The 20,302-nt window shown below is 35.9% G+C and overlaps 1 protein-coding gene, 1 long non-coding RNA gene and 1 pseudogene across 6 annotated transcripts in view; 2 read left to right on the top strand and 1 right to left on the bottom strand.

Annotated features, from left to right (window-relative positions):
* The window catches only part of LOC135198786 (proton-associated sugar transporter A-like), a 216,099-nt gene extending 205,410 nt beyond the window's left edge, over positions 1–10,689 (top strand). For 2 of the 4 annotated variants that reach the window (XM_064226727.1, XM_064226726.1), the window contains exons 8-15: positions 239–352; positions 690–800; positions 1,515–1,625; positions 2,160–2,270; positions 2,770–2,900; positions 3,836–4,010; positions 4,995–5,057; positions 8,559–10,689. In XM_064226727.1, coding sequence (XP_064082797.1) covers positions 239–352; positions 690–800; positions 1,515–1,625; positions 2,160–2,270; positions 2,770–2,900; positions 3,836–4,010; positions 4,995–5,057; positions 8,559–8,804 — 1,062 coding nt within the window. In that variant the 3' untranslated portion in view covers positions 8,805–10,689. The remainder of the gene's footprint in view (positions 1–238; positions 353–689; positions 801–1,514; positions 1,626–2,159; positions 2,271–2,769; positions 2,901–3,835; positions 4,011–4,994; positions 5,058–8,558) is intronic. The other 2 variants (XM_064226728.1, XM_064226729.1) reach the window with 2 other exon arrangements.
* LOC135198789 (uncharacterized) overlaps positions 1–20,302 on the bottom strand; it is a 358,657-nt gene that overhangs the window by 243,197 nt on the left and 95,158 nt on the right. For both annotated transcript variants that reach the window (XR_010310888.1, XR_010310887.1), the window contains exon 3: positions 444–489. This is a non-coding gene — a long non-coding RNA (uncharacterized LOC135198789). The remainder of the gene's footprint in view (positions 1–443; positions 490–20,302) is intronic.
* Positions 15,802–20,302, top strand: part of LOC135198787 (uncharacterized protein DDB_G0283357-like) — a 93,673-nt pseudogene continuing 89,172 nt past the window's right edge.

Raw genomic sequence — 20,302 nt, 5'->3', positions numbered from 1 at the left:
ACTCGTAGAAAATTTGGAGATGACGCAATTAGTCTGTTCATTGTCTTTTTCTCAAACTCGTAGAATATAAAAAGATAACATCTACGACGCATTAACGGCAATTTTTGAGATTACGTAATTAGTTTGTTTACTGTCTTTTTCTCAAACTCAAAAAAAAAATATCATCTACGACGCATGAACGTCAAATTTGGAGGTTACGTAACGTGCCTGTTCGCTGTATCTTGTTTGTCTTCCAAAGGGAATGTCCATGGAACAGCAGAGTCTCGACCCCCACGGAGCGGAGGACGGCAAAGGTGGATATGGCACTATGGACCCGAATCCCCCTCCCCGGCCCTCTTCCCTTCCCATTGCGGTAAGTCTTGGGAATTCTCTCAACACGATGTCTTTCACTTGCATCTTTTAAACCGGGTAAATCAACAAAATAGTAAAGGTGAATTACTCACCGATTTGTAGGCATCGTTCTTCACCTCACAGAAGCAGCAGCTCCATCTGAAATATAAAAAAAAAGTAGGTTTCCAGAATTTACGACATCAAAAGCATAATATCACAATCCTAGTTCATATGCATATATAAATGATACAGGGAGCAAATTGGTTCTCATAATCTCTATTGAAATGTCTAAGCAAACAATACTTATGCAATCATTTAAATAGTCAACTGAAAATGTCTTTTTTTTTTTTTTTTCGTAGCAGAATGGTCACAGCGTCGAAACTGGGACAGAACCTGATGGGTACGGTGACTACCATGGAGAAAAACCTATGGATCAAACTGATAATGAGGAAACCTCTTTCAATGAACAGGTAAATATTTTTTATAGCAAAAATCCTTCTAAAATTCTCTACAGATCTAAAACTTTTTTTTTTCAGCAAAAGTCAACCACTTTTTCCTGCGATAGTCAGTTATTTTTTCTTAGGGATAGACCGTTTTCATTTCTACTACGAAGACATTAAACCTTAACACTAAATTAAAACAAAATATCTAAAGTATTACCACTTTGCGTTATATTAGAAGAAATAATCTTAAAGCATGACCTCTTTGCATTACACTTTGAAATCTAAAATAATTTATACTTTTATGTCGTTTATCTGGATATCCATGGCACTTAGTGGTATATAAATATATATATATATATATATATATATATATATATATATATATATATCATGTTTGTTATGACAGATAAATACAAATAAAATCTTTAAGAAAGTTGTATTTAACTGCGAAGAACAAATACCTGAGTATCAACTTCGTTTGCGGTAAAAAGAGAACACTTTTCGATATGCCTTTACAGTATGTGAATGTAATGCAATGCATTATCAAGCGCGAATGTAATGTAATGTAATTCAAGCGTGCTTGATGCTGCCTTATTTTAATTCGTTGGATCACTAACGTCCAGATTTTCTCGTACCTGCCTAGCAAGTACGGCCAGCAACTTACAAAAATATGCAACCCAATAACCCTCGTATAAGTTCGCCAAATAAAACAACACCGCTCAGTGCCATGTCTCCTTCCAGGAACCAAAACAAGTGCCAGGAGAAGACGGCGAGGTCCCAGCGACGGAACAAGCCGCTGTCCCAGATGCCACTCTGAGGCAATACCTGCTGTCGATCGTTTACATGCCCAAGGTGAGTAACGCGTTCATTCAACAGGGAAATCTCTGTAAGCTACAGGGAATGTCAACTACGCCTCAGAAGACAACACACACAGTATTGGATTATCTCTCAAACGAAAGAATTATTGTGTACGGATCCTCACACATTCAATCACGCGTGAATACTACTTTTTCAAAACGTCTGTAGGCTCGTTTGTACTGTCACCTCGACTTTCATAATGTAAATTTCTACTAATATGTAGGTATCAGTCCTTTTGAAGATATAAAAGAAAATCAATCATCGCTCCTAATTTATCTTTAAAGGACCAATAACAATACATACTGTACACTGTCACTCTGTTACATGTAGAGTGATAATAGACAAAATCCCCGTCATTCCTTATCCAATGTCTGAGCAATGTTTAATTCTACATAAAATGGAGTAGGTAATCCAAATTTTCCATACCGACATAAAATCAATAATATGCTTGTGTGTGTGAGGGTTGGGATGCGTGTTCAATAATAGTCTGCTGCTCAAGTGAATGTATTTTAATCTAATTTCCGTTAGTCCCTAAGGATACTGTGCTTGACGAACCTCTTCTGCTGGAGTTCCCTCGTCTGTTACTCTCTCTACTTCACGGACTTCGTCGGGGAGGCCGTCTTTGGTGGTGACCCTGGGGTAAGCTGATATATAGCATCGTGCCTAATTATTTTTGATCCTATATTAACTTATACGTTCTGATTAAGGTTAAGATTTTTTCAGTCGAATATTATTAGATTTAATCACTGTAATATATGAGCTCATATTGATGAAATTTTGCTTCCGAATCAATACACCAAGATAGTCTGATGATGTGAAAATAAACAGCATCGTTTTGATACTGGATTTTCCTAGCTAGCAATTAATAAAGTAAAAATTAAACATGCAGGTATTGACTTTCTACTATTTTCTCAGGGAATTTAGTATTAGGTATGTCACAACCATTTTTGTCTTTTACTATTCTCCGACAATTTTTAGTTATCACAGTATATCAAAACATAAAACAAACATTTATACAGAAGATTAAATGTTTCCGAAAGAGAGCATTGCTGTTGACTGACGTCGACATCTGATCCTGTCAAAACTGCCATTTATTCAAAATAAAAGAAACAACAACTTATAACCTTGTCATTCACAGGCTCCCGACGGTACGGCAAAGAAGGACCTGTACGAAGAGGGCGTCAGATTCGGGTGCTGGGGCATGGCCCTCTACTCCCTCTCCTGTTCGGTGTATTCCTTCCTCATTGAGAAACTCGTCAAGACCTTTGGGTAAGAATGGATGGATGGATGGAGGGAATATAGAATTTAGGCCAAATACCAAGAACTGGGACCTATGAGGTCATTCAGCACTAAAAGGGAAATTGAGAGTAGAAAGGGGTAACCGGAGGAAAACCTCGCAGTTGCACTATGAAACAATTGTTAGGAGTGGGTAGACTGCAAGATGGATGAAAAGAAATATGAAAGGATGTACGGTAAAAGGAATGCCAGGGGTTGCAGCTAGGGGCTAAAAGGACGCTGCAAAGAACCTTAAGTCATGCCTACAGTTCACCGCGTGAGGTGCACAGACGGCACTATCCCACCACGGGGCTGATAAGAATAAATACGCATTGCGAGCAAGATTACTCATTTTTCTTTTATGATCCATATAATGTATGGGTTATGGAGTGGCTGATTGAAAGGTTGAAATGGTTGTGGGTTTTTAAGGATATCATTTCACTGTTAAAAGTTCTGTGTGTGTGTTTTTTTTTTTATTTATTTATTCAAAAGACGAACTTTAAAAACACAGATGGTATGCATCTCAAATTGAAATTCAATTGCATAATCCTTTACGCAATATTATGTGTTTTTAAAATTCAAAGACTAAATTGAAAAATACTTATGTATATCTCAAATTGCAATTCATGTGCATAATGCTTTATGCAAGGTTGTATGTGTTTTTAAAATTCAAAAGCCAAATTTGAAAAATACTGATACATATCCCAATTTGAAATTCATATGCATAATCCTCTACGCAGTGTTGAGTATGTTTTTGGAATTCAAAAAACTAATTTGAAAAATATTGATATTAATATATCTCAGTTTGAAATTCGGTTGCGTGATCCTCTACGCAGCGAAAATGGAAAAATGCGATCACCGAAATCCGTAAAAAATGAAGGAGCTGTCACTGAAGCGTCAATTACTATAATCATATTACTTGCCAACAGAGCCAAGCCCGTGTACGTGTGTGGTCAGCTGGTGTACAGCGTGGGCATGATTTTTATGGCCTCTCTTCGACATAAAGCTGCTGTCATCATCTTCTCGTGCTGTGCTGGTGTCATGTACTCGACCCTCTTCACTATGCCCTACCTGCTAGTGGCTCACTACCACGCCTCCGGAATGGTATATTTCTTTTTGGGGTGTTTTAACCGAGAAAGTAAATTATGCTTTAGGATGTAACATCATTTTCTCAATGCTTTAGGATGTAGCATAATTTTCTCAATGCTTTAGGAAGTAACATAATTTTCTCAATGCTTTAGGAAGTAACACCATTTTCTCAATGCTTTAGGAAGTAACACCATTTTCCTCAATGCTTTAGGAAGTAACACCATTTTCTCAATGCTTTAGGAAGTAACATCATTTTCTCAATGCTTTAACAAGCAACATCATTTTCTCAATGTTTTAGGAAGTACCATTTTCTCAATACTTCGAGATGTAACATCATTTTCTCTCGTTACTTTAGGATGTAACAATTTTCTCTCAATGCTTTGGGATTTAATATAATTTTCTCAATGCAGGAACACATTTATCAATGCTTCAGGATGTAACATCATTTTCTCAGTGCTTTACGATTTAACATAATTTTCTCAGTGCTTTCAATGCTTTAGGATGTAGCATCAATTTTTCAATGCTTTAGGATGTAACAATCTCCTCAGTGCTAAAAGATGCAATACAATTATCTCAATGCTTTAGGAAGTAACATCATTTTCTCAATGCTTTAGGATTTAACACAATTTTCCCCAGTGCTTTAGGATGTAACTCAATTTTCTTAAATGCTTTAGGATGTTACTCAATTTTTTTAATGCTTTAGGATGTAACATCATTTTCTGAATATTTAGGATGTAACATAATTTTCTCAGTGCTTTACAATTTAACATAGTTTTCTCAATGCTTTACGATGTAACAATGTTCTCAATGCTTTATGATTTAACCTAATTTTCTCAAAGTGGGTACATGAAAAATGCAAATCTTTTCCGATATAAATTCCTTAAAATATCAAGACTCTTAACATGATTACGAAACTATAGTAGGAACGATCTGATATACATTAAACTCATTGAATCGCCACTAACCCTAGCCATATTAATATCCTACTACTGTTCATAGATCAAGTGTGAGGATGTTTGGTTGGTCACCAAGATCCGTCAACTTTGGGCAATTTGCTGTGGAGTAAGTTGTCAGCTGCTCGGAATGACAAAATCATATTTCCCTTACAAGTGCATGGAGAAGCATGCATCCTTACGTTATGAGCTTGACTAATACTTCCATTCGCCGTGCCTCAGTTCTTCAGCTTAAAATTTTTCTTTCTTTATTGATGAAGTTCCCTTATAAGTGCACGAAGCATGCCTACTTACGTTATGTGCTTCATTAATATACTCCCATTCTCCGTGCCTAAGTTCTTCAACTTCAAATCATCACATGAGTTTTTTTTAATTGTTTTATTCTCACTTTGACCTCTCTTTCACAGCAGTCCATCTGAAATCGTTTTGCTTTTTCTCTTCCCTTATTAGCGTGTTATTAAGCATGGCTTCTGATATTCCCCTCATCCTTATTGCCCTCTTTCGCTGAATCGCGCGTAATTTAAATTCCTAAATAATGAGACGTAATTCTCAACTTTACTTTATATAATTCCTATCTCACATTCGTTGTTTTAATGAAGGAGTGTTTGTTCCTTTGCTTTTCAAGGGGAAGTCGTTGGAAAGGAAGACATATATTATGTTTGTGTTTATGTGTGCATGTGTATGTTCCGATTTAAATCTAATTTAAGATGTTTTTTGTTTTCAGATTTTTTCAAAATACACAATGAATAACTACGCTACTAATTTAAGATTTTTTTTGTTTCGGGATTTTTTTAATATATAATGAATAACTGTACGCCCACAATTCTCCATGAAGACCACCTTTGCTTCTTCATTAAAAATTCATAAACAGTCTTCAGAAGTTTCCTAGGTGACGCACATCATTAAATCTTTTACTCCACTTGCACATCAGTATTTGTGTTCCTTTGCTATTAATTCTAGGAAGGCGTTTCTGGAGATCAATGCATTTTTCCAGCTGTTAATTAGCAAGCTTCATCTTAAATCTGATAGAACGCTTTTTTTGTTCTGGATTTTTTATTAATTATTTTAGGATACCAAAGTGTGAAGTTGAGACTGTAAAATGGACGTCCTTTTACAGAATTAAAATAATCAGACTCTCTAGTGTTTATGAATAAGACACACGTGTACACACACACACACACACATTTATATATATAATGTGTGTGTGTGTGTGTGTGCATACACACACACATTATATATATAATGTGTGTGTGTGTGTGTGTGCATATGTGTAGATATATAATATATATATATATATATATATATATATATATATATATATATATAGACACGTATATGTCAAACTGAATCATGATGATATGGATCGTGGTGAACGTAAACATGAAGGCAAATGCCACGAAGGAAAAAAGTGAAACAGCGATGTTTCAGTTTTTCCTTCGTGGAATTTGCCTTTAATATACATTCCTCTCAACAGCCTCCACCTTTCTGATTTCACATTTAGCATCCATACTTTACTTGCAAACATTTTGAAACTCATTATGAGTTTTGACAGTTCCTCTTGACTATCACCCTAACAACATAGTGTCACCTGCAAAAATCAGACAATCTGAACTCCATCTATGACTCATTTTCTTATCCAACAACTCGGCACCTACAACCAATTTCCATCATCTGCCTTCTCATAACTCCATTCATGCGGACCTAAAACCCCCTTGTCTAAGGTCCACGCTTACACAAAATTAAGCGCCTTCCTATGCACTAATTCTCATGTACACTTTGCTTCCACCATAAAACATTTCAATCACTTGCAGCAACTAATTTCCATTCTTATCAGTCTTCATTACCATAAACTATTTTTACCATTTTCTCTTTCCCAATAAAACTTTTATTCTTGTCAGGAAAGCACTTTTGTCGTCAATCATTCCTCTTTAAAAAAAATCTTTCCCCAAGACTTTCAGTTCTATTTACTACAGACATTTCATATCCTCTTGCAAGAGAATCTCTTTCCCTGTCGATTTACTTTACAATTAAAGCATCAAGCACAATCCCAGTTTCATATTCTCAAATCCAAGCCGGAGAAATTCAGACTTTGCCAAAACCCCTCTATTTCACTCTCGTTCTTCAGTTCCGAAACTTATTCTCATGTTATGTCCAATCTTTTCCAAACACTCCTGGAACAAACACATTTGTACTCTTTCACCCTTAGCATCACACCTTTCAGCTGCCCACAATAATCACTTTCTCCTTTACTCTCTGCATACATAATGCCCTTTCTAATTTGTCTCGCTAAATGTCGAACTACCAGGCCTTCTTTCCTCAAACGAGTTAACTGCCAATATGAAACTTCATATCCCATGCCCCAGGCCGTCTGGTGATTTTCTTATTACAAAGAGCAGTAAAAATTATCTAATATTCATTTCCCAGAATTCCATAAGCGTGTAAGTGGGTTGCCGTTGGCCTCATTGGCAAAAGTTCGTCTACCATTTAGGGGGTATTTCCTCGCACTATGGGGTCCACAACCCTTCAATACATTCCTCTACAAAAAAATAAATAAATAAATAAATAAATAAATAAATAAAAAACAAAATAATGCCTCAAACATTTTTCCCATCCGATCTCACATGGACATCAAATGTTATGTAGTTTGGTGCTGTCTGAACAAAGAGTGTCAATAAGAAGGCATATTACCTATGGCAGCATGCTATACACACACACACACACAAACACGCACGCACACACACATATATATAATATATATATATATATATATATATATAATATATATATAATATATATTGATATATATATATTATAATATATATTAATATAATATATATATTATATATAATATAAATATCATCTATATATATATATATTATATATATTATATATATATATATCTATATATTATATATATATATATATATATAATATATATATATATATGAGACGTGTGTGTGTGTGTGTGTACTGTTCCTTACATACGTTGCCTATCAAGTTTTTCTTGTACTGACTAGAGAATCATGATCATGCATGTTAGTAGTATTATTTTTTGTGAATATTTTTTTCCTTATACTACAGATGTATATATACTTAAATCGATTCACACGAATACTGATACTAATACTAAAAATCAATCTGCAAGTAATGGTTCAAAACATTAAGATATCTCTTAATAGGCTCGCAAAGGTCGTATTCTATCTCAGTTCCAGGCCTCAGGTAGTAAATGTATATTAAAAGCTTCTTACAGACAGCTTTTTGGTATCGATGTTGCACTGCAATATGATCTGTATGTAGTATATATATATATATATATATATATATATATATATTATAATATATATATATTTGATAAAATAGGAGACTAAATTATTCAACACACCTAATAAGAAATACCAACAGCAACTTAGCTTTAATTATTTCAAATACCTGTTTTCTAGTAGATAATTTTTCTTTCAAGTGAAAAGCACCAACTTACCTAGAAATAGCATTACCAAATCAATTTCGAGACATAAGATACTTTTCCTAGAAATGATTTAATAGGTACATCGATCTGTTTCCTCTGAAGACAGACACTCACTGACAAACTGGCTTCTCTTGACTTTCACAGTTCAAATCTGAGTTGTCGGAAGGACATGCCGTGTTGGCGGACGGACCAGATTCCCAAGTGAGAGGATTGGGCACAGACGTGGCCATCGTCTCTTCCATGGTTTTCCTGGCCCAGTTCATTCTCTCTTCTTGCATGGGATCCATTATAGCAGCCGTCGGATCTACCACAGCCGTTGTTTGTGCGGCCAGTGTCTTGGCCGCTTGCGGTGCTGTTACTGCCACTCAAGTTGTTTACCTCAACCTATAAGTCTGTTTTCTTTACTTATTTTTAGTTCAATCAACTCATCAAATAAATGGTTAAGATGAAATTTAACAGTAAATAAAAATGGGCAAATAAACAATTGAAAGGGTAAAAATGTAACCAAAGTAAATCCATGATGGACGCCTTCTAAATTACTATTGTTACCCATGAAAAGTTGAGTCATTTTCTTTTTTCCAATAGATGTTGTGGCTGTAAAGAAAACGTAAATTTATTTATGGGGGACTAATCTAGTTTTTATTCAATTGTGGCAGGAACTTAGCTTAGGAGTACGAAACAAGCTTATAGAATTAATTTAGTCAGGTAAGTATTCATGAAAATGTAGTAATTTAGGACGCTGAAGAAGAAGAAATGCATCATCTTCAAATATTCCGATGTACTGAATGTTCATAGTAGCTTTAAGATTACAATAAGTAATTTTAGCGGTACAGGTATATGTGAGTTCATGGAAAATGTATGCTGCTGACATTAGAATAGGACACTTTTCTTCTTACAAAAAGCGATATTTGTGTGTGTGTGTGACTCTGTGTATAAATGGAGTATTGCTTCGACGTGCCATGTGTTTCTTTACTGACTAAGCAATTCGTGTACTTGATAACAGGGCCAGTTCTTGGAAGGAGCTGAACCCTGTGCCTCAATAGACGAAGAAAATAACTGCTTTTTAGGCTAAAATAGAGTTTTGGCTATTCACGGGAAATTCTGTTACGTAGGCTAAACGCTGTGAGGCTTAGTTCGCCCGTCCTGGAATCATTTTGTAATGTTGCCGGTATCGAGAGTATTACAGAAGGTTTACTATTTCTTCCGGATCGGGACAAATCATCTAACCTCCGAAAATTAACAAAAACCTTTGTGTAATATTACAGTTTCGTTTACCTCTGGATAAGAGTTTACTTCATAAAGGGCGAGACAATCAGAAAAGGGGGCGTATATTACTGGCTAATATAGATTGCGGTGTATGGGCAACAGAAGCACACGAACATATATGGAGCTCAAGGCTTTGAAGCGTATCCAAAAAAGAGCAAAGAATTTGAGAGGTTAAGAGGGCATTGTGGCTATTACAATTTCCATATATACAAAAACTAGAGTAATGCAGACATACACAAATTGCATCATGCCGTTGGATATAAGCCTATGGAATATAAGTGTGGCATAGCATGGAGCTAGCACCTCGCTCGAAGAGACTTGATGAAGGGTATACTGTTCTTTTTTAATAAATTGTGTCTTTTTTGAGCGAGATATCATGCATACTGGTATCAAGCAGACATGTACAAATATGCCTATTCTGAGGATGGAACAAGTAAAATTTGCGACCAAGTATAAGAAAAGAAAGTCAAATAAAAATGGCGCCTTATGCAATGTTTCTCGCAACTTATAATACTACTGATATGAAGGGTAAGGTTCTGAGCCCATAAAAAAAAAGCCCTTGCAATCTCAGCCAGAATGCGGAGAAAATACACCTAATCATTTACCTAATATGACAAATTTATGACATCGCACGATCTTTAAAAGCATAGGTAATAATCATCCATTGGTCATTCATGTCATAAACGTGTTTCTTTCCAGGTCCCTAGTCACCGAAAACAAACATAGAACCTAACAGCTATTTAAAATCGAAAACGTAACCGATACGCTGTCCTTACTTTTTCTTAACAAAAAAGCGCTTATCAGTAAATTTTATCGGCCACAAATCTCACGATAAAAACCCCAACTGTCAGAAATGCAATCATTAAAGATGTTTTGTATATTTTTCTTTCCATTTTTACCACTTCATTTCGTCAGCTGTGGTGCGCTTGTATGTTGAAGATGTTGTAGTGAAAATAATGAATGTGTTTTACTGTAGAGAAAACTATCCTAATAAAGTTGTTATTAATTGTTTAAATTCTTTTTTATTCTTTGGCCCAATCTTAACTACCTTCTATTGACAATGTATTTACGTTCAAGTAAATTTTGTATCTAGATCATTCAAAGATCATCTTATAAGAAGTTTTATTGCCAACACTGAAAGCCCTTGGGTAATATTTTCCTAAACAAGCTTGTTTTCGTTGATGAAAAACACTACCTCATGCAATTCTATTTCTTCTGTATATGAAGGACAACTGACAGTTTTACTCTTCCATGGATTAAGTGACGCCCCTTAATTTCGGTATGTTTCCAAGATTCTCGCCCCCAAAAACCACAATCTAAAGCAGTCTCTAAATGATGCATAAGTCCCTAAAAGAAAGAGAGCAGCAAGAACATTCAACTTAGGAAAATGGTTCATGATTTCTAAACTTGCCATTTGTTTTTAAATCATTAATTTAATTTGATGACATACTAGAATTGACCTCTATCAGACCATGTGATAAATTCAGTCCTTCATCCCTTGTGAAATCAGAAATCAAAGAATGATAAAAAGTTTTTTTTTGGATGTCTCAGCAGTTGAGTTTTGAGTTGAAGTCTGATGATAAGGTGGTGAACAAAGACTGGGGAGATCAGATCTAGAAGACTGAAGACAACGTCTTACAGATGGAAAAAGGCAAAGAGTGATAAGGTGTTATAGGAAATAAGAGGCCTGGTGTGGACCTATGGATTCACCCTAACTATCAGCAATGCCTACAGGAGGTATATTGTCAAAAAGTTAGCCACTATTACTATCCAATTCATCTTTCCCACCTTTAACCCTACAGTAAGGGGTCGGTTGCCTGATACGCCTTGTCCACTGCCTGCCTTCTATCAACGGCATCATCCTCCGCCAAACCTCTTCTCTCCATATCTTCCTCACTTTATCTCGCCATCTAATTCTCTGTCACCCTCTCGATCTTCTTCCTCTAGCAGATTCCCTCCAAGCCCTCTTCACTCCCTCCTCGTCACTTACTTATTACCTCTGTAATCTTTACTATTACTACCCAAATCTTTCACCTCAAACTCGTATCTTCCTATGAGCACAGAGTAATCAATATTGAGTATTTCAATGGAAATTTATCAGAATCTTCAACCGAGTTTATCTAAGAACTGTGCTAAAAAGAATAAAAAGAATAAAATAAAATAAAAATAGCGGTGCGGACACAAGGGTAGCAGGAGAATCTGCAGAGACAATGCACGGGCATTAAAGGCAGTATATTGGATCCGAAATGTTAGAATCTGGTTGCCTTTGGTGCTAAGAGAGAGGCGGCTGACATGTGCAGAAAATCTGCTGTTAAATACAGCAAGATTGTGCTCTGTCTGTATCCGCAATTTAACCAATCTTCTGAGCATTAACTTCACATTTGATCTGGTATCTTCAAGAGTAAGTTAGCTATAACAAAACTACTCTGTCTGAATTAGTCATTCTATGAAGTCATTTGGGATTGGATTGGATTATGGAATTCAGACTAAAAAGTCAATCACTAAGGCAACTTCAGCCACTCACCACTAAAGAACGTGAAAAGATGGAGTTGGAGTTCTTGGACAGCAAGATGGAGACGTAGAAAATAAATGAGATGACGTACAAGAGTAAAAAGGTGAGATGGGGGGTTGGGGGGGGGGGGGAACCCTCCAGTTGCACTATGAAGTAATAGTCAGAGAGGCCGATCAGGAAGGCTAAAGAAAGAAAGTAGGAATAGAGGTCAAGTAAAAGGATAAAAGAATGGGTGAAGTCAGGGGGCGCAGGGAAACTGCGATCACTTTAATAATGCCGACAGTGCACCAAGTGAGATAAACTAATAGCACTACCCTGCTTCAGTGCCAGAAACTGATGGTACTACCCTGCTTCAGTACCAATCATTTTTGGCGCCATATAGGATACCATATATAACTTAATTAATAATGCAGTGTATTGCCATACCACCTAAAGTTTAAGAGCTTCAGCGCCTAAAGTCAAATTAGTAGTATCATAAAAAAAGTGGATTGCACTGACACAAGTGTCTCAGACTTTGAGACAAGCATATGATGATCGATTTATTCAAAACGGGAAATGGCGAATGAAAAACATCCAAGTTAGCAATGATAAAAACTGCAAATCATTGATCCACTTATCTATAGCAAGTCATCCTTTCCAATTCCACGTTACACTGCGAGACTTACAAGAGAAGAACTTTAAACAACTTTACATTCTCAAGGACTGAATATTCGAAGCTCAAATAAATACAGCAATATAATTCAAGAAATAACCGCCGCACGAAAAAAAAAAAAAAGTCGCAAAGTCTAGGTTTCACCATGACAGGAAAAAAAAAAAAAAAAAAGTCTCTTGTCTACCACATATAAATATTAAGAGCTCTGACAAATTGTGGAAATATATGATTGTGTAACAAATAAAGCTCCCTGTACAGAACCTTGAATCGAGAGTGACTTTCTAATTCTGTGTTACTTTTTGGGAACAACAGAACACACTCATGTCCACGTAATCATTTAAAAAATTATTTATTAGCCTACCTGCCAATGACATAAATTCTTAATTTTTACAAAGGAGAAAAATGCCTAAAATATTAAACTTTAACTCTCACATACTTGTACATGTTATCAAGAGACAAGAAGCACTGATATGTCGGATAACTGTCATAATTTAGATACTTAATGAAAGCCGTGCAGGTGTATACAGATTCTTTTACTGTGATAGGTAACCTTCAACAAAGCAAAGCAAATAAAAGCTGACTAAGCAGATGATAGTTATCTGAACTGCCAACTCTCTGTGTATCCTCGTCTATACAGTGGGTGAAATTTTAATAAATCATAATATCATTTTACTATAGCCAGTAGGAAATAGAGGTCATGAAGACCTTGGCGCTGCTAAACTCTTTTAAGCTAAAAGTTATCCCAATACACAAATAAGCCGTTTATTTCATCATCAAAGGAAAAATTTTCCACCTAATATTTACTTCCTCTGAGTACGTAATCTTCTTAAGCCAACAGTTTTTCTTCAAAATAAGCTTTTTCTAGTATTACGCCTCAAAAAACTTTTTTCAATTAATATTTACTCCAAGAAAAAAATTTTTACACAAAAGATTTATTACTCGTCTAAGTAAGCTTTTTTTTTAAACTGAGATTCACTTCTCGAAGTAGGCTCTCTTCATTTACTATTTACTGCTGAAAACAAACTTAAAATAAAAAAACGTAAACTAAAAAACAAGATTTTCGCCTAACAATTGCTCCTCAAAGTAAGTTCTTCCTTTAACCTGTGATGATTTTAGTAATGCAATATCTGTCAGTACTAAATTTGTCAGTCGCTGTCACTATCAGACTCTCATGTAGCATATCAGATGCTGCTACCCGGACATACGCATGTGTGTGTCGCGCGTGCGTCTGTGTGTTTGTTCGTTCGTGCGTATATAAAACGCCCGTGTTTATTTGAATTTTGACCTTTCCTCTCGCGCCGAAATACGCAGTGCGTTATGTGCAGCAAGAAATCATGAATAAATATAGAAATTACCAAATATTGTTGAGGAAAACCCTGTCGTTTACGTCTTGAAGAGAGAGAGAGAGAGAGAGAGAGAGAGAGAGAGAGAGAGAGAGAGAGAGAGAGAGAGACCTTACCTTACCTTACAGACCTTACAGCTCGTTCGGGTTGCCCCAGGTTCCTCAGAGAGAGAGAGAGAGAGAGAGAGAGAGAGAGAGAGAGAGAGAGAGAGAGAAGATTAATTAACTTTGACCAAATTGTTGAGAAAAACTTCGCTTACATACGTATGTACATACATATACGCATAGAAGAACAAGGGCGTAGACAGGTTAACTTACGAGTATTGTCACAACAAACTTATTAATCCTAGATATTACAGATATTTTATACGAGTGATCACCTAGATTGTTTTTAATGTTTTTAAAGACGCTGTTGGCAATGTGAGCTGGATCTAGCATATCACTTCATAATCAATTTATCCATTTTCTTTATATCTACTCATTTATTCATTTCTAGGTATTTGGCACTCTTTGGAACCTGGGTAACAAAATAGAACCATTATTAAGTATTGATGCCAACACAAATCTTAAACAGTCGCCATTTCTCTTGAAGTCGACCTGGCCAAGAGATAGTCGTTTATAAATATGTATAAGTTTATAGTCAACACTGGCCCATTCTATAAATATCGGCGCAGAACATTTTTTTGCTATTGGCTGCTTTTGGGGCTTGGGTGATTATTAGCACGGTTAATCATCACTAAAGGCTTAGGACAGACATTTAAAATATCAATTTGTGTTCCAAATTTAGTCATACTTTATTTTGGTCATAGTCACTACCGTTGATGAAGTATATTTAATATACGTTTATACGTATGCAAAAACAATTGAGCTCACACATCATGTATATATTACGTAATAGGTATATAATATATACATACATACATACATACACACACATACAACACACACACACATATATATATATATATATATATATATATCTATATATATACATGTATATGTTATATATATATTATAGAAATATAATATAGACACACATATATGTATATAAATATATATAATATAGACATATATGCATATATACATATATAAAAGAACTAATCAGAATACTCAATTTACAGCTTCCAGTAAAAATAACGCTCAACACCTGAGGCTCAGAATTCCCAGTGACGTCACCCTCAGGAAGAAGCCTCACACAACGGTATACACCCTTGGATGCCAACGCGTCTCCCAATTAGCTAATTTTACCAGTCGCATTTTGCTGCGAATATCTGACCATTTTTTTGTAGCGCCATCACAAGGACACACCAACAGAAATTCCTTCGATCTGAGATGCATGAGTAATTTGACCGACGTAAATTGTACACGTCTCTGATAACTTTGACGTCGAGAATGACGTTGCCGGAGATTGCACAATGATTCGACTCTCATTCATAAATAGACAATCGCGTGTAAAGAATGCAATTCCTGACGTTTCAAATCTAAGTAAACAAGATGCCCGAAAAGGCGTCTAAACTGAGAGAAAAGCGCTTATTTCATTCCCAACCGACCGACCGACTGTCCCGCTTCTGAAGTTTCTGGGAAAGTGAGCAAACATTTCCCGGTTGCGTAGGCGGGCTGGCGATGAGTAAGGGACGGACCATTCGTAAGCCACCTTTTATATTCCTAACAAAGGAGCGAGCACCTTTCAGTTTAGGTCCTTCCCCGGTGGAGTGAACTCGTCCTTCGAGGCCGTCTCCTTTCGAGTCCCCACGGAACCGAACTTTTTACGTCGTCGAACCTCGCAAAAGCTAGCTAGTCAGGCTTCTCACTCTCGCTACTTCTTTGCAAAGATGCCAACAGCTACACCTCGCAACGAAAACAATGAGACGCAGGTAAGCCTATCGTAAATCACCTTTCTTTCTTTCTTTCTTTCTTTAAATCTTCTTCTGAAAACCCTGATGGACAGAGTCGGCAGAAACCCAAGAGGGCTCCAAAGTTAAATCAACCTGCAATGTGACACGTTATAGGAATAGGTGATAAATAAATAAAAGAGGGAATAGATAATTAAATCTATACGAGTGACATTCAGGAAACGTCAGCAGAAAGCAGGAATGAATTTGCTCGTTGCTTAACTATTTGGGACACATTATTATTATTATTATTATCATTATTATTATTATTATTATTATTATTATTATTATTATTATTATTATTATTATTATTATTATTCTGTTAAAAAGAATGGCTGTACTGGACGAATTAATTTTATGTGACAGCTTTTCTACGCTTCATGAAAAATGAATTCGCTAAACACAGCCATTCTTTTTAAAAGAATATGGTTAAAAGAGGGTCTTCTTCCAAGATATTATTATTATTATTATTATTATTATTATTATTATTATTATTATTATTATTATATTATTATTATTATTATTATTATTATTATTATTATTATTATAAAAAGTTTTACCAAACCACTGAGCTGATTGTCAGCTATCACGGGCTACCCCGAAGGATTTGTTTTTACTTAAATCTAATTTTTCTTTTTTCACATTCTGTTAATTAGGGCATAGGTTAAGCCTATCATTATTACCTGTCACAGGCGAGCTTTTAAATTTAATTTTTTTACGTCCAGTATTTTTTACACTCGGTAGTACCTGACAAAGCTGAACCTACAATAATTATTTGCTTATTAGGATCGAATTATTTTAGGCACCGAAGACGGGAACATGAGAGTTGATCATTTAGGAGGACCTTGGCTTCGACAAAGTAAAGAAATATGGTGTTAAGCAATTCCCACTCCGCCTGACGAGGAAAATCAGTGAAGATTATTAAGGAATTCTTATTAACATTCTCTAAGGCTGGTTCGGCTCTGATCATGATGCTCCAGTTAATAATGATAATGATATTATTATTATTATAGTTATTATTATCATTATTATTATTATTAGTAGTAGTAGTAGTAGTAGTAGTAACAGTAGTAGTACTATAGTAGATTCACATCAACCGTGCATTTGATGTCTAGGCCAGTCCCTTACGACGCTCCTGATTGGCTGTTGATAAGCCAATCACAGGGCTGGAAACTCTCAGTCTCTCTCGAGAGTTCACATGGGTAGGATCTATGTTCCACCTCTCCTGAGGGATATGTCTTTCAGGAGAGGTGGAACATACATCCTGCCTAAGTGAACTCTCTCGAGAGACTGAGAGTTTCCAGCCCTGTGATTGGCTTATCAACAGCCAATCAGGAGCGTCGTAAGGAACTGGCCTAGACATCAAATGCACGGTTGATGTGAATCTACTATAGTAGTAGCAGAAAAGATACAATTCGCATAAGAAAACCAAAGATATAATAACAATGTTTTGAAAGCTACATAATAAACATGAGCTCAGAGAGAGAGAGAGAGAGAGAGAGAGAGAGAGAGGGTGGTCTAGCAAAGCAGTGGATTGTAAAATTAGTTTTTTGCAACCATTGGATGATAAGTCAAGGTTAATGTTAGAAAAAAAAAACTCAATAAACAAAAACGAAGCATTCTGAGGCTCCGATACAACTTTCAAGCGCCATAAATCACTGTCACTTTTCTGACTGAAATCACTATTCACCGATGTATAGACTATTTGTTTGCTTATTATCCTATCATTCTCTCCCCTCTGTTCCTCACTATTTTCTCATTTGGGCCACACCACACAGTCTCACAGACTCTCTCTCTCTCTCTCTCTCTCTCTCTCTCTCTCTCTCTCTCGGGAGTTATTGTCCACTAATCACGGAATTACCATTAACCCCATGTATTTAAAACGTTGAATTGACAAGGGCATTTCGGGTCTTGGGACGTCCATTATGACAGCAATTAGGTACTTAAATATTTACAAAATATCTTATTCGCTGGAAGACGATGCGCAAAGGAATCCTTATTTTTTCCTTTTTTAAAGAAATTCCTTCGTGTGACGACGTTCTTCTTCTTGAGACTTTCTGCGTGTCTCCTCCGTTGACGTAGCGTCTTATTTCGGTCCACTGACGTCATTCGCGGGGAAACTGTCGCCCCAGTGTGAGTGCGTTCGTGCGTGACGCGTCTGGCAAGCGGACAGGAAACAAGACTTACGGTGGGCGCTACATACGAAGGCTAAATTTAATATCTGGAGTAACGCCATTGCACACACATTTAGATGAACTCGCGGAACAAGCTTCCGTTTACAGAGACACAGGTAAAACCAGTGAGCTCTCTCTCTCTCTCTCTCTCTCTCTCTCTCTCTCTCTCTCCTCTCTCTCTCTCTCTTTCAACACATACTGAAGCTTTGAACTTATTTCTGAATAAGAACAGAGACGAAGATGACTAAAAACGTAACAAAATACTGAAAGGCATAACAAAAGTAGACAGTAACCTATTTACATTAAACGAAAACCAGACAAGAAATAATGGATGGAAATTAGAACTGAAGAGATACAACACATCACATTGTGGGAACTTCTTTACATACAAGATATGTGACACGTGGAATAAACTGCCACCAGAAGTGGTAAACAGTAACAGTGTGGAAGAGTTTAAAAGAAAGATAGACAAAATCAATAGGATACTGTGAATGCATAGTAAAACCTGCTCCTACAGATAAGTGAACACACGATGTCTCCTAGGATGGACTAACAAATCTTTGAGACATCCTAATCCTAGCAACTTGTAACTTGTAACATGATGCTACACGAGCGATAAGTATTTTCACAATCTTGACTGAACAGCCAAGAAGCTTTGATTGCGGAAGCTGAAGACTGAAGTAACAGTTACTATTATTGTTACCGTTGTTTGTTAACGTTGGTGTTACGCCAGCACAAACTCTAGCTCCTATAAATGAAGCAATAGGGAAAATGGAAGTCGGGCGCGCATATACTGCTTGTTTCGCTTCACAAACAATTCTCTCAAATATCGTTTGTGAAGGTTAGTGAGTGAAATACATATAAAGAGTCACCACAAAGTCAAAAGAGATTTTCACCCTTCTCACATGGGACCATCGTTTAGAAGAAAGAAAATACTAAAGTAAAAATTTGTTCGTGACGTTCGTTGAAAATGAGAATCGCAATAATCTTTGCGTCTTTTTTTTGGTCGAATATATTTGCATATCTAAGTTAATTACGACATCTAACTCTGATCACCCGCGAGCTACTATTAACATCGTCAAAAATCTGCATTCTGCATATATATATATATATATATATATATATATATATATATAATATATATATATATATATATATACATATGTACATAAGTATATATACATATATGTGTTTGCAGTGATAATTCGACAAATTAAAAAACACACATTATAATTATATATATATATTTCACGTGTTTCGGGTAGCCGTGGCTCACAGAAAGAGAGAGAGAAAGAGAGAGAGATTCATTCTCTCTCTCTCACTCTCTATATCTAACACACACACACACAAACTAATTTGCAGCATTAGGTGCACTTCATAGCTCCAATTAGAGTTAAAATTAATGATCACAAATACGATCGCATTGCGTTTCTTTCATTTTCGCCTCAGTCCGTCAGACAGGGTCCCTGATTGGACACAGGCCACGGTCGGTAAGCCATGGCGGACGAGATCACCAGCTACCCTACTGAGAGAGCAATGAGGAATAACTTCAAACCATTTTACATTGGATAGGAGTGTGGCAGACCTAATCTGATTATATTCATATATACGTATTTACTTATCTAATCGGTCGATTTTTTTGTAACGAGCAAGATCCGATTTTTTTTTTTCACTAACTGAATAGAAGTATGTGACAGAAAATTACCTATTGAGAGAATTATTTAAACAGTTGTTTTTTACAAGATAGAAGTATGTGACAGACATAATCTTCTTATTCACATACATATTTGTTTATCTAAACGGTCGATTTTTTTTGCGCGCAAGATCTGATTTTTTTCTATACAAAATGGATAATTATGAGACACACCTAACCTTCTTATTCATATACATATTATTTACTTATTGGTAGAATTTTTTAAACAAGCAATATTTTTTTTACAAAATAGATAGAATTATGTAGCAGACCTAATCTTTTCATTCATATACATACTTATTTATCTCATTGGTCGACTGTTTAAACAAGCGAGAGATTTTTAATCTTACAAAAGGG

This window comes from Macrobrachium nipponense, chromosome 22 (assembly GCF_015104395.2).
Source record: "Macrobrachium nipponense isolate FS-2020 chromosome 22, ASM1510439v2, whole genome shotgun sequence".
NCBI lineage: Eukaryota > Metazoa > Arthropoda > Malacostraca > Decapoda > Palaemonidae > Macrobrachium > Macrobrachium nipponense.
Note: the sequence above shows the minus strand (reverse complement) of the source record. Positions and strands in the feature narration are given on the sequence as shown.